At 38.7% G+C, this 14,655-nt stretch overlaps 1 protein-coding gene across 1 annotated transcript; it reads right to left on the reverse strand.

Moving 5' to 3' along the window:
- Positions 1-344: 344 nt before the first annotated feature.
- limd2 (LIM domain containing 2) lies at positions 345-13,988 on the reverse strand. The gene is made up of 4 exons (XM_067381980.1): positions 13,783-13,988; positions 4,024-4,068; positions 3,694-3,830; positions 345-1,230 (listed from the first exon to the last, which is right to left on the reverse strand). The coding sequence occupies exons 1-4, from the start codon at positions 13,783-13,785 to the stop codon at positions 1,071-1,073; spliced, it is 345 nt and encodes a 114-aa protein (XP_067238081.1). The 5' UTR covers positions 13,786-13,988; the 3' UTR covers positions 345-1,070.
- Positions 13,989-14,655: the final 667 nt, after the last annotated feature.

Here is a 14,655-nt window from a genome sequence, read left to right on the forward strand (position 1 = left end):
ATATATAAAAAATGTGCAGTCTGCAGAAAAAATGACCAAAAAAAAGGCATATCTATGGTTGATATGATGAGCATAGATATCACTAGATGGCATTAAGTTTCTAAGAGAAGAACTAGGTCAAACAAGGAAAAGCATCCAAAACACTAGAGGGCGCCAGAAAAGAGGCAATTTAAGACTGTCCAAGTCTAGACGTCAATTTATAATAAAATGAACTGAAATTGGTCGATATTCAGCAAAGGAAATGTCGTGTTTGTAATTACATTTGATAAAAGATCCCCATGCTTAAGAATATGCTATTATTTAATGAGTTTACAGAGGCCTGTCTTCCAGGATCTGTAAAGTACTATTAATTCTTAAAAAAAAAAAAAAAAAAAAAAAAAAGAGTAAAGGAATGAGGGATTGTAAACTCAAGCGAGTTCTTTACAGTACAGTGTACCCTGTAGATTCACACATAAAATATCCTGCACCAACCAAACAAAATAAAAGATAGTTTCTTATTGTAAGGACCATTGTTAGGCCATAGAGTCTGAAAAAAGTATGTAACTAGAGGGATAAATATCAATCAAAAACACTTAAGTCGACCTTGTACATAAAAGATTGCTGAATAATTTTGATGCAACACCCCAGAATCATTACCTGAGTGTATAATCGAAACCATCTTGAAACCACTCTTACGACAGAAAACCAACCATAATAGTACTGCCAAACAGGATCGTAATGATGCTAATAAGTGAATCATCCCTCCTAAAGGGATACAAACATTTTGGTCACAATCAACTAACTGTTAACTCCACAACACTAGACAAAAAAAAGAAAAAGAAAAAGATGAACACAAAATGACATTTGCTAAAGCTAAATAAAAATTAGAAATTAAAATTGGGGGATAAAGAAAACCAACACATGGTGGTCTATCTGTGATTGTGTTGATATATCATAAAGAGCCTGGTTCAAGAGTGTCTAAGTGTGGATGCATGTGTGTATTGTGTGTCAAGGATGTGGGCAGAGTATATAAAGGGTCATTATCATTGGCCAGTGGAGGAGAAAGGTAGGTTTTGGAAATCACTGAGGATTTATGCCGTCTTGGTGATGCTCTCTGCATCCTTGGAGGCCCAGAGCTCCTTATGCTGCTTGCGTCCGAAGCCCTCGTCGTAGTTGCCTTTACTCTTGAAGAGCTGCTGGAAGTGTGGTTTGCAGTAAAACTCCCCCTGCAGCGCTGCATAGGTCCCCAGACTACAGAGCAGAGAAGCCAAGAGATCACATCCATATAAATGCACGCATACATACAAAAATTGGGTCAGTAAGAATTTTTTAGCAAGGATGTTAGCACTGTTAAAGGATTAATTCACTTTAAAATGAAATGTCAGTTACGTTTTTTTTCCTGAGATGAATACGGAAGCTAGATATTTTACTTTATAATGTGTTAAATACGGATATTTTTCTTACATAAAAGCATTGCTTCACTTCAGAAGGCCTTTATTAACCACTGCTGTTTTTAAGCTCTCAAGTCACTCGCACGCGCTGTTGTATGTGGACAGTCCGCAGACCCTCCTGATGACGGAAATTATGTAATGTAGACTGTGTGAGGACGCAGTCAGCTCAAGTATACTTTGGGCTTTAGCATTATCAAAGTAAATTAAAGGGGCAGTCGTGGCCATAGATATATACACCGAGATGCTCATTAGCGGCAGTTTCAATGGGCTGCTATACTTAAGCCATCTGCCATATTGGAGCGGTTTGTGAACATACAAGAGCAAGTTGACAGCGTCTGCAACTGTAGTTAGACGCATGTATGAATATCTATATATGAAATAGACTTCAGCAGTTGATTTTGCTAAACTGAACAATACAAGATAAAGGCGTCAGCTGACACAACATTAAAAGTATAAAACCTGTAATATTGAGTTAATGCATATAAAAATTAACTCATGGTGGAGTTAAAGGGATAGTTCACCCAAAAATGAAAATTTGATGTTTATCTGCTTACCCCCAGTGCATCCAAGATGTAGGTGACTTTTTCTTCAGTCGAACACAAATTATGATTTTTAACTGCAACCGCTGCCCTCTGTCAGTCAAATAATAGCAGTGGATGGGAACTTCAACTATAACAGTAAATGAAACTTGCTTAGACAAATCAAAATTAAAACCTGCGGCTCGTGATGGCACATTGATGTCCTAAGACACGAAACGATCGGTTTGTGCGAGAAACCGAACATTATTTATATAATTTTTACCTCTAATACACCACTATGTCCAACTTCGTTCAGCTTCCTGTTAGTGAAGTCAAAAAACGCGTTGTGATGACGGAAGTGATGTCTCGCCCATATACTTCAATGAGCGCGAGACATCACTTCCGTTGTCAGAGCGCGATCAGACCACACTAGCCGGAAGCTGAACGAAGTTGGACATAGTGGTGTATTAGAGGAAAAAAATTATATAAATAATGTTCGGTTTCTCGCACAAACCGATCGTTTCGTGTCTTAGGACATCAATGTGTCGTCACTAGCCGCAGGGTTTAATTTGGATTTGTCTATGGAAGTTATTTCGATTCTTATTGTTCAAGTTCCAAATCACTGCTATTATTTGACTGACAGACGGCAGCGGTTGCAGTTAAAAATCATAATTTGCGTTTGACTGAAGAAAAAAAGTCATCTACACCTTGGATGCCCTGGGGGTAAGCAGATAAACATCAAATTTTCATTTTTGGGTGAACTATCCCTTTAAGTTACATCATGGCGGTTTCACAACCAGGAGCTGCACAATGTTGTGTCATCATTGATTCTTACTGTGAGTGACTACACGCAGATGTATCTGGAGCAGTGGAATGAGGCATCTATGTAATGGACCTAATGGTTAGACAGTAACCCGAAGGTTGCGGGTTCGAGTCCAAATACCGGCAGGAAATGACTGAGGTACCCCAATCACAAAAAAAAAAAAAAAAGGCTGCCCACTGCTCCAGGTGTGCGTGTCCGTGGTTTGCAGTGTGTCAATTTCAAATCAGTACTATTCTTTTGAAATTTCTATTCAAAGAATCCTAAAAATGTATCACAGTTTCCACAATAGTATTAAAGGGATAGTTCACCCAAAAATGAAAATTTGATGTTTATCTGCTTATGTGATGTCTGGCACTCATCGAAGTCACTCATCATTGTCAGAGCGTGATCAGACCTCACTAAGCGAGTGCTGAACGCAGTTGGACATAGTGGTGTTTTAGAGGTAAAAATGATATGAATACTGTTTGGTATTCATATCATTCGAGTTATCATTTGTGTTCTATTGAAGAAACAAAGTCATCTACATCTTGGATGCCCTGGGGGTAAGCAGATAAACATCAAATTTTCATTTTAGGGTGAACTATCCCTTTAAGCAGCAAAAATGGCTTTCAACATTGATAATAAGAAATGTTTCTTGAGCAGCAAAATCATATTAGAGTAATTTCTGAATGATCATGTGACATTGAAGACTGGAGTGATGGCTGCTTTGATATCACAGGAATAAATTTTCAAATTGAAAATTTCAATTTCAGTTGCAAAAATATTTCACAAAAAAATTGTTTTTACTGTACTTTTGATCAAATAAATGCAGCTTTGGTGAGAAAAAGAGACTTCTTTCAAAAGGACAATTTCAGTTTCCAGCATGTTTAACTGCCGCTGTTTGCCGTTTTTCTCAGACTGTGCTGGTGAGGAAGTGTCTAACCTGAGTTTGGTGTTGCAATGCTTGCAGCAGAAGCATGTGGCGTGGAAGATGAGGTTGTTAGCCACCAATCTCTCCATCGGATACACCGTCTTCTCACATGATGCACAGGTCTCCTTCTGTGTCTTGAAACTGAAAGACTGATAGGAAACAAAAAGGCACTGCCATTTCTTTTCAATCATTTAAAACAATAGTTCACTCAATGAATTTGCAAGGAACACATGACTTGAGATATAGTGCATGACTCAAAGACAGACAGATAGAGATTCACTGCACAATATTAAATCTAGAAACAGATGGAGAAAAGACAAGGATGTGAACAAAGTGATGTACCTTAGAACGCTGAACGGGCTTGTCATCAGACGTGTTCCTGTTGTCCTGGAAAAAGAAAAAAAGAAAGAAAATTAAGCCAGTGGTCCTAAGACAGGTTACCCATGGCAACACTATTTCAGGCACTGCTTTGTGAATACCACAGCATAATCCTGCACATCATCCATCCACCATTACTGCCGCCCTCCTAACCTGACATAACTCCAAAAATGTTCCCTTGCAACCACTTCATCCAGTCCCTCCTATATCCCTCCATCTGGTCGCATGCTTTTACAGGCACCTTTTGTCTGTGTACCCACATACACACACAAATGCATGGAGAGGGATCAACAAAGACTAAGCCTGGTGAGTGTTTCTAACGCAGTCACCCCTTGAAATAAAGACCCTGTGCACACATGCTTTCAGTTTGAGCCAAGCTAAAGTTGTGACATTAATGTAACATTACATAACACAGGCCCATGTCCCATGGTCAACTCTGCACCACATATTCTGTAGCTCTTAAAATCAAAACAGCTGCCAATCTGTACAGGCCACAAGGGAGAATGGGAATTTAAGAACAAAGTGTTTATGATAGATTTCAGACAAAATGCTAATGACAGGGTCAGGGTTTGGGACACACCTGCACGACATTGAACCAGTAACAAAATACCCACAGAGAGTCTGTAAAATGTTAAACCAATTGGGTATAAGAACGATCTGCTTTATAAAATGCTGAACTGACAGGTTATGTAACTGCTCAGGTCTGTCAGAAAGCCAGCAGTTCTCCACCTCCACTACTGCATCTATACTTGTCTCCTTCATATAAATCTAGAGCTTGATTCACACACAGATCTGCTGGTATAACAGCTCACACACATGCCCACTTGTTGTTGTACTTTAGAAAAAAAGGAGAGTTCATTTGCTCAGTTCAGAAAGGCAGTGTAAGTATCAGTGATGACCATTATATCACATCCGACATTCAATAACACCACTTTTCACAAATTATAGCCATTATCGAGAGGGACTTTGCTCTCACACACACAAAGCCTTGAAATGAGATTACAACCACTCAGCCTGCTCAACATGATAATATTTGCTTAAAAACAGAATCAGACACGAACGTCATCAGTATCAGACAGCAACAAATTCCCTTATGAAAATGAATTCAAATATCGTTAGCCTCATAGCATAATTGCCCAGATCGTATTTCAAAGGCAGATATCACAATTTGGCCAAAGAATGACTTAGGCAATTATGCTATGAGGCTAATGATATGATAAATACAAGTGTGCAACAATGGAGCAGAATAAAGAACGGGTTTTAAATGGCTAAAATAAGACCGACAGAATGAAAACTATGGATGCATCGATGTCGGACAGGTTATTAATCAAACTAAAACGCATTGACAATTGGTGACAAGAAAAGTCTTGATATTAAAAAGTTTTTTAATAAATATCTATTGTTTTCGTTTACTTGCTTGCTTTCTTGTAATAGTCAAATCTATGAGATTTTCATTTTTTATTATTAGTATTATTATTTTAGCACTGTGTGTGTGTGTGGTGGCGGCACATATATTTTATCAATTGCTTTAGGATTGGATAAAAAACAAAAAATTAACTCAATTCTCAATTGTAATAGATTCTCATTTTGATGAACTGATATTGATTCTTATATACCAATAATCTTTTAGTCTGTGCTGTTCTGTTCAGTTGATGAATGAACAAAACTTTGTAGTGCGCCTCCCATCCAATAACCTGCCATAAGCTTTGTCCTTTGTTACTTTTGATATGAAACCAAGTCTCCGATTTCAAATTCTGTCCATTTTATTATGAAATTCAAACAATAATTACCACTTTGGTGCTCTTTAATGTGCTTCCACTCAATTCCGCTTTACTATTAGTTACAGCACAAAATAAACAAGGATGAACATCATAAGGTATGTTGAAAGATACAGTACATCATGTCTCATGTAATCGCTCAGTGTTTCGACCACAGAAAGAAGTCAACAAAATAGCTTGTAAACAATATCACAATGTTACATTCAATATTTACATACATACGTTCTTCAATATTTAAATGTTTTTATTTCAAAAACGAATTGGAGTAGAATACATAATTATGTCATTATAAAGTTAGTATTATAATTCTATTATTATAAAAAGTTACCTTTGTGTAATTAAAGCATTTGTACTGTGTACATGCTGTGTAGTACCAACTGATTGCCTAGAAAATCCAGCCTCAGCACTGTACCAGCGGATGAGTCTGGTCGGCCCCTGAATCAATTCGATTTCTAGGGCGGAGCAAATCCGAGCAAACAGGAAGCGGAGTAATCCAATCAGAGAAGGGCGGATATGACGTTAACAAAGCGACAAGAGAGTCAACTGCGAAAAGTAAATAATTAATGTGTTTTTGGTCATTTAAAACTGAATTCACGGCTGAATAGAACAAACTCTCGAGTCTCCCGTGCGCAATCTTTGTTGATATTGAAGGGACTTTCGCCGCACTAGAGTGACGCTGTTTGTGTCACTGAAATAAACGAATCTGATTGCACGGTACGGTTTGGAGTTGACTCGAATCGTGACGGAGGGCGGACTGACCAGAATGATATATCTTGTAGAAGATATATCAGTCTGGCCTTGCCAGGCAAACCAACTGACTCCCTGTATAGTTTACAGCATTATAGTAGAGAGGTTTTTTTCTTGAGAAAATTGGCCATGTACTGTACCTGATATGTATCCAAATTAATCGATATCGAATCAAATAGTGAAGTTTGTGTCAATACTCCCATTAAGCAGCTAAAACAAGTGCATTCTTTAGGATTGTATTTCTTAATATTTTGTCATTACAAAAAACACACTTTTTCTAGAAACAAAAAAATATGATACAATGTAAAATCTTAAATTTTCAACTTAGGAACATGTAATTTTGGGTTCTGCATCTGTGTTGCAACCTTGCAAAGCATGTACTGCAAAAAGTCCCATGTGTGTCTGCACTGACGTGTAAAGTGTTATTGTACAAGCTGTGTAATGTGTTTATCCCCTGGTCAATAAAGAACCACCATGAATTTGCAAATGTAAAACGAGAAGCCAACATGATTACACTTTATCTGATAAAGTCACAACACACCCTGAGTGCAAGACAACCCTCAGCCCACTTCCTGTTTCAGAGTGTTTGTGTAACATGTTTGTTTCAGAGCTATTGCCACAGTCATTTACATATTCATGCTAAATGCACACAAATACCAAAAAGACCATTTACATTTTAAAGAAGAGTCAAGATGGAAAATAAATACACGAGTAGCAGAGAGGGTGTGAAGGAGACTAAACAAGCACACAAAAGTAACCTAAAAGAAAAGAAAAAAAAAAAGACGTTTTGGGTATTTTGTCTTCTGATTAGCAGATATGCAATAAAATGATGCCACAAACTATTGAACCCAAAACAAAGATGCTCTGGTCAGTCACAGTTTAAATGGTGGCAAAACAGGACTAGAGATGTGTGAGTGTTAATACTTGCACACAAGAGAAGCACAAAAACCAATGGAGCAGGGCACTATCTCAGCTGGTGCCATCTGTCCCTTTTTGCCTTATTTGTACATGGGACAGAGAAAAACAGTCTCTCTCTCCACACACACATGCAGATAGCACAGCCTCCCAACTGTCTGCACTGTGGCAGGAAGGAGTGATGACACATCTTCCTGTGCTCTGCTCGGATGCACTTTACAAATGTTGGGTTCCAAGCCGCCCTCCCTAGAGACCCTCAAAAATCAGCCATCAGCTGACCAGCACACAAAATCAAGCCTTAGTGCTGTATGTATGCCATATGCAGTCATAAGACCCTGAAGATCAATACACTGCAGTTCACATTACCAGCTCCTCTGGGTTTCACAATGACACACACAAAAAACACCATGTTCTCTCTAAAGTTCAGCCTTGTTTCAAAAGCACAACCTTGCGTGTAAATGCATTTCTTATCTAGTAAATGACAATCAGGTCATTAGATATAAAGTGAAAATTACAGTGTGAAATCTAACAATGTCACAGGGTTTTAATTTTTTTTTTTTTTTTCAGGCCCTGTACAGACTCGACTCCAAAAGGCATTTTCAAGCCATCCACTAATTTTAAAAATGTACCTCAAATAAGAGTAATGCATAGTACTGTGCATTAGTGATTCTTGTGTTTCGGATCAGTGGTTCGGAGCGCGTATCAAACTGCCAAAGTCACGTGATTTCAATAAAGGAGGCTTTGTTAAAAGGTGCTCTAAGTGATCCTGGGTGGAGTAACTTCCTGTTGATGTTCGGTGTGTTGTCAAACAAAACAGAGGCTAGCTAGACCCTCCCTCCTCCTCCTCCTCCCCCTCCCCTCCGTGCTTCCTGAAACCGTCATGAACGCGCATTATAAATCATTCTTGTCGGTTATTGGCTGGGACCTGTTTATTATGTTTTGTGGTCCAGGCTGCACCAGTTTGTTTTTATTGCCGTTTTCGGAGCTTGGTGACTACAGAGACCGCGTTTTTTTACGGTGTGTTCAAGGGACAGGCAGCTAGCGGATAGTGAGGAGAGGTTTGCTGTATGTGACAAAAAATGTTTTGGCCTAAAAACGCGTGACATCACTTAGAGCACCTTTAAGTCATAAGTGTTTTGAAATTTCAATGGTCCACCACTGGGGGGCGTGACTTTGGCTGTTTGATAGTGCTCCGAACCACTGATTTGAGAAACAAAAGATTCGTAAAGCTTCAAAGCTTCATGAAGCAGTGTTTTGAAATAATCCCATCATTACATATTGTTGAATTAAGTCATTATTTAGTTTTTTTTGGCGCACAAAAAGTATTCTTGTCTTTTCATAACATTAAGGTTGAACCACTGTAGTCACATTAACTGTTTTAAATATGTCTTTAGTAGCTTTCTGGGCATCTGAAAGTGTTAATTATCTTGCTGTTAATAGAGGCCTCACTGGGCCATCAGATTTTTTTCAAAAATATCTTAATTTGTGTTCCTAAGATGAATGAAGGTCTTACGGGTGTAGAATGACATGAGGGCAAGTAAAATGACTGAACCCTTTTAGATTATTTAACTGTTATGATGGCCAATTAAGTAATAATTCTAAAGGATGACAAGAAAACTTTTCTGATCAGTGACATTAGAGACATGACAGAAAACCTTGTGTTAGTTTCAGACTCAAATGTTCTAAGTAAAACAAAGCGGAGCAGAGAGAGTGTGCGAGACAGAACAAGCTAAATACCAACCTAAATTTAAAATGACAGCCAACCAGATGGGCTGCAGGCCATACTATGACCCAGGGCAGTGTGTGTACATATTTGAACCCTTGCTCCCCCTCTAACACTGACAGACTAGTATGATTTGTGATGCCCTGCCATTAACAAAGGTCAGTATTTTACTCTCTCCCACAGCCACACACCGTGTACACACAACATTCACTCTCTATTACTCTTCCTCTTTGGTACTAGACTGCAGACACTCTTTTAATCTCATTAGCTAGACAAAATCCCATCAGCTGCTCCCCATGGGTCCAGACAGCCAGGGGAATAAGCAGGAGTTCAGTGGACTGATGAGGCAACAACCATCTTGTGGTCACCATCAGCCAAGCCCTGTTCACCTTGTGTCTAATGCATCTTGTGATCATTCAAAACAACTTTCAGATGTGACCTGGAATACACAGGACACATTACATGCAGTGCAACTGCAAATTCCCACATAATATTTTGGTATGCCTGATCAACATGCAGAGACATGCATGTTAAACTGCATTTAATACTAGGTACAAACAGGGCCACAGACATGGAGTGAATGGTTTGGCCCATTTGCCACATTCTGCCAAGCTAATAATTCTTAAAGAACAAGAGCAATGAGTCAGATTTAGAAGACAAAACTCTATTGTCAAAATTCCTGGCAACACAGATATGAGGTTCATACAGCAGCCCTGAGGGAGTCTGGCTGGGCTCCATGAATGAGATGCAATGTACTGAAAGATGCTAGAGGGCCCATTTTTGCAAAAGTCAAGTTATGTTTAATCTCCCTGTAACTAGAAAAACAAAATGAGCCTTCGGAAACCAATACAGCTATATTAAATTACGAAATGACACATTAAGGTTAGTATTTTTCCTCTGGTGCCTATCGGAAAGTCATTTTCTGAAAGTTTCAGTCATTTTGTGCATTTCTCTACTGCAGTGCACTGCTGACTTTGAGTCTAGGCAGATAACTCAAATTAGATATAGAACAGAAATACGCAAAGACTTTGGTTGTCAATTACTCTTGCATCTAGATGCTTGACTGGTTTGTTTAAAATGAAACCTTGAGTTTGGCTTATTCAAATTTCTAGTTCAAGTTTGGTTGTTTCATACCATCGTTAGACCTATTTCCTGGGCTTTGCTTCTCCAACCATTGTAGTGTTCATTTTCATAAACCTGAGCTGGCTGAATTCTTGCTGAGAGCAGAAGCTCTGGGTCAGAATGAAGAAGAGAGTGATTGCGAGAAAGCAGTTGTACATGAGAAAATGCTGAGGCTCAAACACTTCTAAAGAAGAACGTGAAAGTCTTTGCCAATGTGCTGAGCCACAGACAGAAGCTGACGGTTGAGTCTACTCACGGATGTGAAACTTTAAATGTGTTGAGGCAGAAAAAAAAAAAAAAAAAAAAAAAAAAAAAAAAAACTTAATATGCCTATACTGTACGTTTTAAAGAGAACACGTGTGGGCAGGGTTAAAGAGGAACAGTCTAATGTTTCATTTGACTCCAGAGTACACCTTTGACCAAGAGAAAGTGCATGGTGTAAGATTTCACCTGTTAAAGCTGAAGTGGCGCCACTAGAACACAACTACAAAAATAATGACTGTTTTCAAACATGCTTTCCAAAGAACCTCCCCATTTTCCTTATAGGATCAGGTATGTTTGCAACACTTCGAAAACACTTTGTGTTTATACTTCAAATTGAGAAAAAAAACAGTGGATCCTAAACGGTACTGCCAGGACACATCCCTTTTTTGAAGCATGTTCAGACAGAGTACGAAACATGATCTAGGCCCTTTGCGGTGCTTCACAAAACACAGCAGTCAGCATCTACCATAACATGATCTTCTTATCACAAGAAAGGGAATGCATTTTGCAATCAGAAATCATGAAACATACCGACAGAATTGCCAAGAGACATTACTCCTTTCCATGGAATTTGACAAACATGTGAAACCTCTTCTCTTTTGCCCTTTCACAGGACACTTCACACACTCATTTTCACACAGGAAAGCAATTTTTAAAAAAAACTGCTACAAAAGAGCCCCGAATATGAAGACTATGTCTTAAATGTTGGGTTAAACTCAATGCAAGTAAAGAGTCAAGAGGGAAAAAAACACACTCTCATAAACACCTGCATTAAAGTGATTAACAGTAAATCATAGTATACCACAAATTCATGCATGTTGAGCTTATTAAAATGCTCAAGTCAAAGACATGCCGCTGGGACACTACAGATAACAACTGCATCAATTGCGGCGCTACAGCTAGTCACTCAGTGGAAAGTTCTATTTAGGCCTATGGAGTGAGCCTAATTTCTTCTCTTTCTCCATATAAGGACACATTTTTTGCAAAGAAAAAAAGGGTTCCATTATCACTCTGCAGAGGCTGTCCCAGAGTCCTTGTTGGCATAATTTCATTAGTATGGAGTTCTAAGAATAGTCAAGAGACTAAGAGTAGACCGTGGACTAGAACCTCAGTGCGTGACATTCAGCTCAAGCAAGAACATCGCTGAAGCACAGTGTTTTCTGTACAAGACAAAACATACCTGAACAAACATACCTAGATGTTCATGATTCCATCTTTATCTGATATGAATGAGAACTTCAGTTATCAAGGTTTTCTTGGAACAACCTTTTAACTTCCTGCAAGTTACAACATTCTGCTGGAACACCTGGAACGACATGCCTCCACGTTCGTTTCTGACAACTGGACAGTTGATGCCGCAGGCTGTCATTTCCACATGAATAATCTGTGTACACAATCTTCAGGGCTTAGTTTCTGCCATCTGCTCTTAATTTAACGTACAACAGAGACTGACACCTCTAATGAAAGAAGAAGACATCATTAAAAAGCAACACATGCTTCTGGAATAAATTGCCCCCTAAAAGAGGTTACATATATTTGTACCATTTGCTTGGGCAGTCACAGTCTCTCGAGCACCTAATTTGCTAAAACCATTTTCCTTATGCTGCTGAATGCCCAATGGAGCCAATTTAACTGTGAATGTATGTTTGATCAGACAATACACTGCCAGATGATCTCTAATTGCCTAAACAAAGTGACACCATCAATAACCACAAAGAACATTGCAAAAGAGGACAGGAAGCTTTAAAAAGAATAAAGATGCACACATTTAACTTTTATTGGTTGAGTTTAATCGCTAAAAACAAATCATTATACAACAGTTAGCTAGCCCTGTTCCTCAAATTGGTTTCAGTAATGATATTTAGTATAAAACTGGGGCATTTCACTCTTTGTACTGTTACTCTTGACCAGAGGATGTGGATTAGAAGTGGGCCGAGTTGCAAAATGGAAGTTGAAGCACAATTTCTCACATTTTGCAATTTCTCTCATTAGTGTGTTGAGAGTCGCTCATTCCATGCAAAACTTGATGGTACTTTTTCATTGGTGGAGAACAAATATACAAAATAATTGGCAATTTTTTGCCTGCAACACAGACACTAGATATCATTTAAGCTATAAGGAACTTGCATTCATGTTGTAATACTGAATATCATCATGACTCTGACTGCCTGCAGTCCTAGGTCTACACCCAAATCAGTCATACAGATGTTCAGTATAACAACATGTATAATCAAAACGGTTAACCCTCTATAACGGCTCAACATACATTTGTTCCCATTATTATCACATGCATACATGTTTTCAGCCAGCTGATGCTGGCTAGCCTAGGAGTTAAACAAACATGTTGCTATGACAACATTAGGCTGAGATTCAATGTCAAAAAATATTTACATAGATTTCCACATTAAACCTGTGCTTACTCCTAGTTGCTGTTTTCCATGATACAATGACAGAAGGAAAGCTTGTTGGTCTATCAAAGTTTATGGTCAATATGGGATGAGTAATGAATTGTCAACATTTCAATTTACAGCGTTCAAATGTCACACACACACACACACACACACAAATGTGAAGCAAGTCACTCCGGATAAACGCATCCGCCAAATGAATAAATGTGAACGGACAGGAGAAAGGATGCATTAGATAGAGAGGCTGGGCAACGTAATTTTATGTAACCAAGCATCAAATAACGGTAAAAATGCACGGTAACGCTGAGAGAAGCAGGGTACTATGAATTTATGGTTTTAAAAATCAAATAAACCCTGCATGTTTACGATTGCATCAGTACGGAAGAACCAGTCCACCTTTCCGTGAACTAAACTGGGTCGACGAAAACCAGGTGTCAAAACATGAAACATTTAATCCATTTGGAAAGACGCATCTTCAGGAAGACACATGACAGCTTTGGACCCTGAAACACAGACCCCCCCACTACACAACAAGGTCTGATTAGTATGCATCTTCTGTTTGCGATCTAAACACTCTCATAGTGTCTACAATAAGCAAAGCATCTGATTTGATGGATCACTGCAACAGCAGTAAGTTTCAGCCCACTATCCCACAGTTAGCTCTCGGTAGCTCCCTAGCTAGCGTACTGCACCTCACCACAATAGAAGACGAGGGGGTCGTTGGGTTCACTCACTGGCTGCTGCTGCTGCTGAATCAAAAACTCACCATCTGGGTCTCCTTATCAGCCTGCTGAAGAGAAAGAGGATGATATATGTCACTGTGCGCGAGAAGGTTGCAATCTCATTCGCTTTCTCTGCCGGTCTAAAATGATGTTCTTCTCCGGTTGAGCTAAATGAAGTGTACCAGCACAAGCTCTGATCGACCGAGCCGTCTAGCTAGAAAGCTTGACGTGTTTCCCCCCACCCCACCTCTCTCTTTTCAACGGACGTTTTTTTCTCTCTCCTCATCACGCCTTTTTTTATTCAGCAGGATGTCGCACGCGATTGGACGAGGCTCGTGCCGCTGAGTCCTCGCGCTCTCCTCCTACCTCAGAATTTAGGTATTTTTCCAAGAACGCTTTTTGCACTAAATAGCCGTGTTACCTAATGGATTCCTAATTTATCGCCTTTATTTCTTTCCAGTGTTCTTTATTAAATCGTTAGTGACTAATATATGAGGTATGTAAGAGGTAATTTAACAGGGCTAATTCTTTTTAAGCCATCGTAATCTAGGCAAACTGATTTAGCTTTGACTGGCGGTCTCTACAACGAAATGAATGTTGAAGGGGTTAGTTCAGGCAAAAAAAAAAAAAAAAAAAAAAAAAAAACTTTTGTCATAATTTTCTCGTCCTTCCAAATCTATCTTTTCCTAAACTGTCCCAGGTAAAAAAAAAAAAAGAAGTAGCCTACATTTCTATAATGTACTTAAAGTGCTCTATTTTCGTGCACTAATTTTGTACTTAATATGTTAAAAATTCTTCTTTAGTACTTCTTAAGATAATCTGAAGAACATCTAAGTGTACTCAACTGTGCTATTTTGAGACGGCATGAAATATGAACTTAAATGTGCTTTTAATATACTATCTCTGTACTTAAAAAA

This window comes from Chanodichthys erythropterus, chromosome 3 (assembly GCF_024489055.1).
Source record: "Chanodichthys erythropterus isolate Z2021 chromosome 3, ASM2448905v1, whole genome shotgun sequence".
NCBI classification, from domain to species: Eukaryota; Metazoa; Chordata; class Actinopteri; order Cypriniformes; family Xenocyprididae; genus Chanodichthys; species Chanodichthys erythropterus.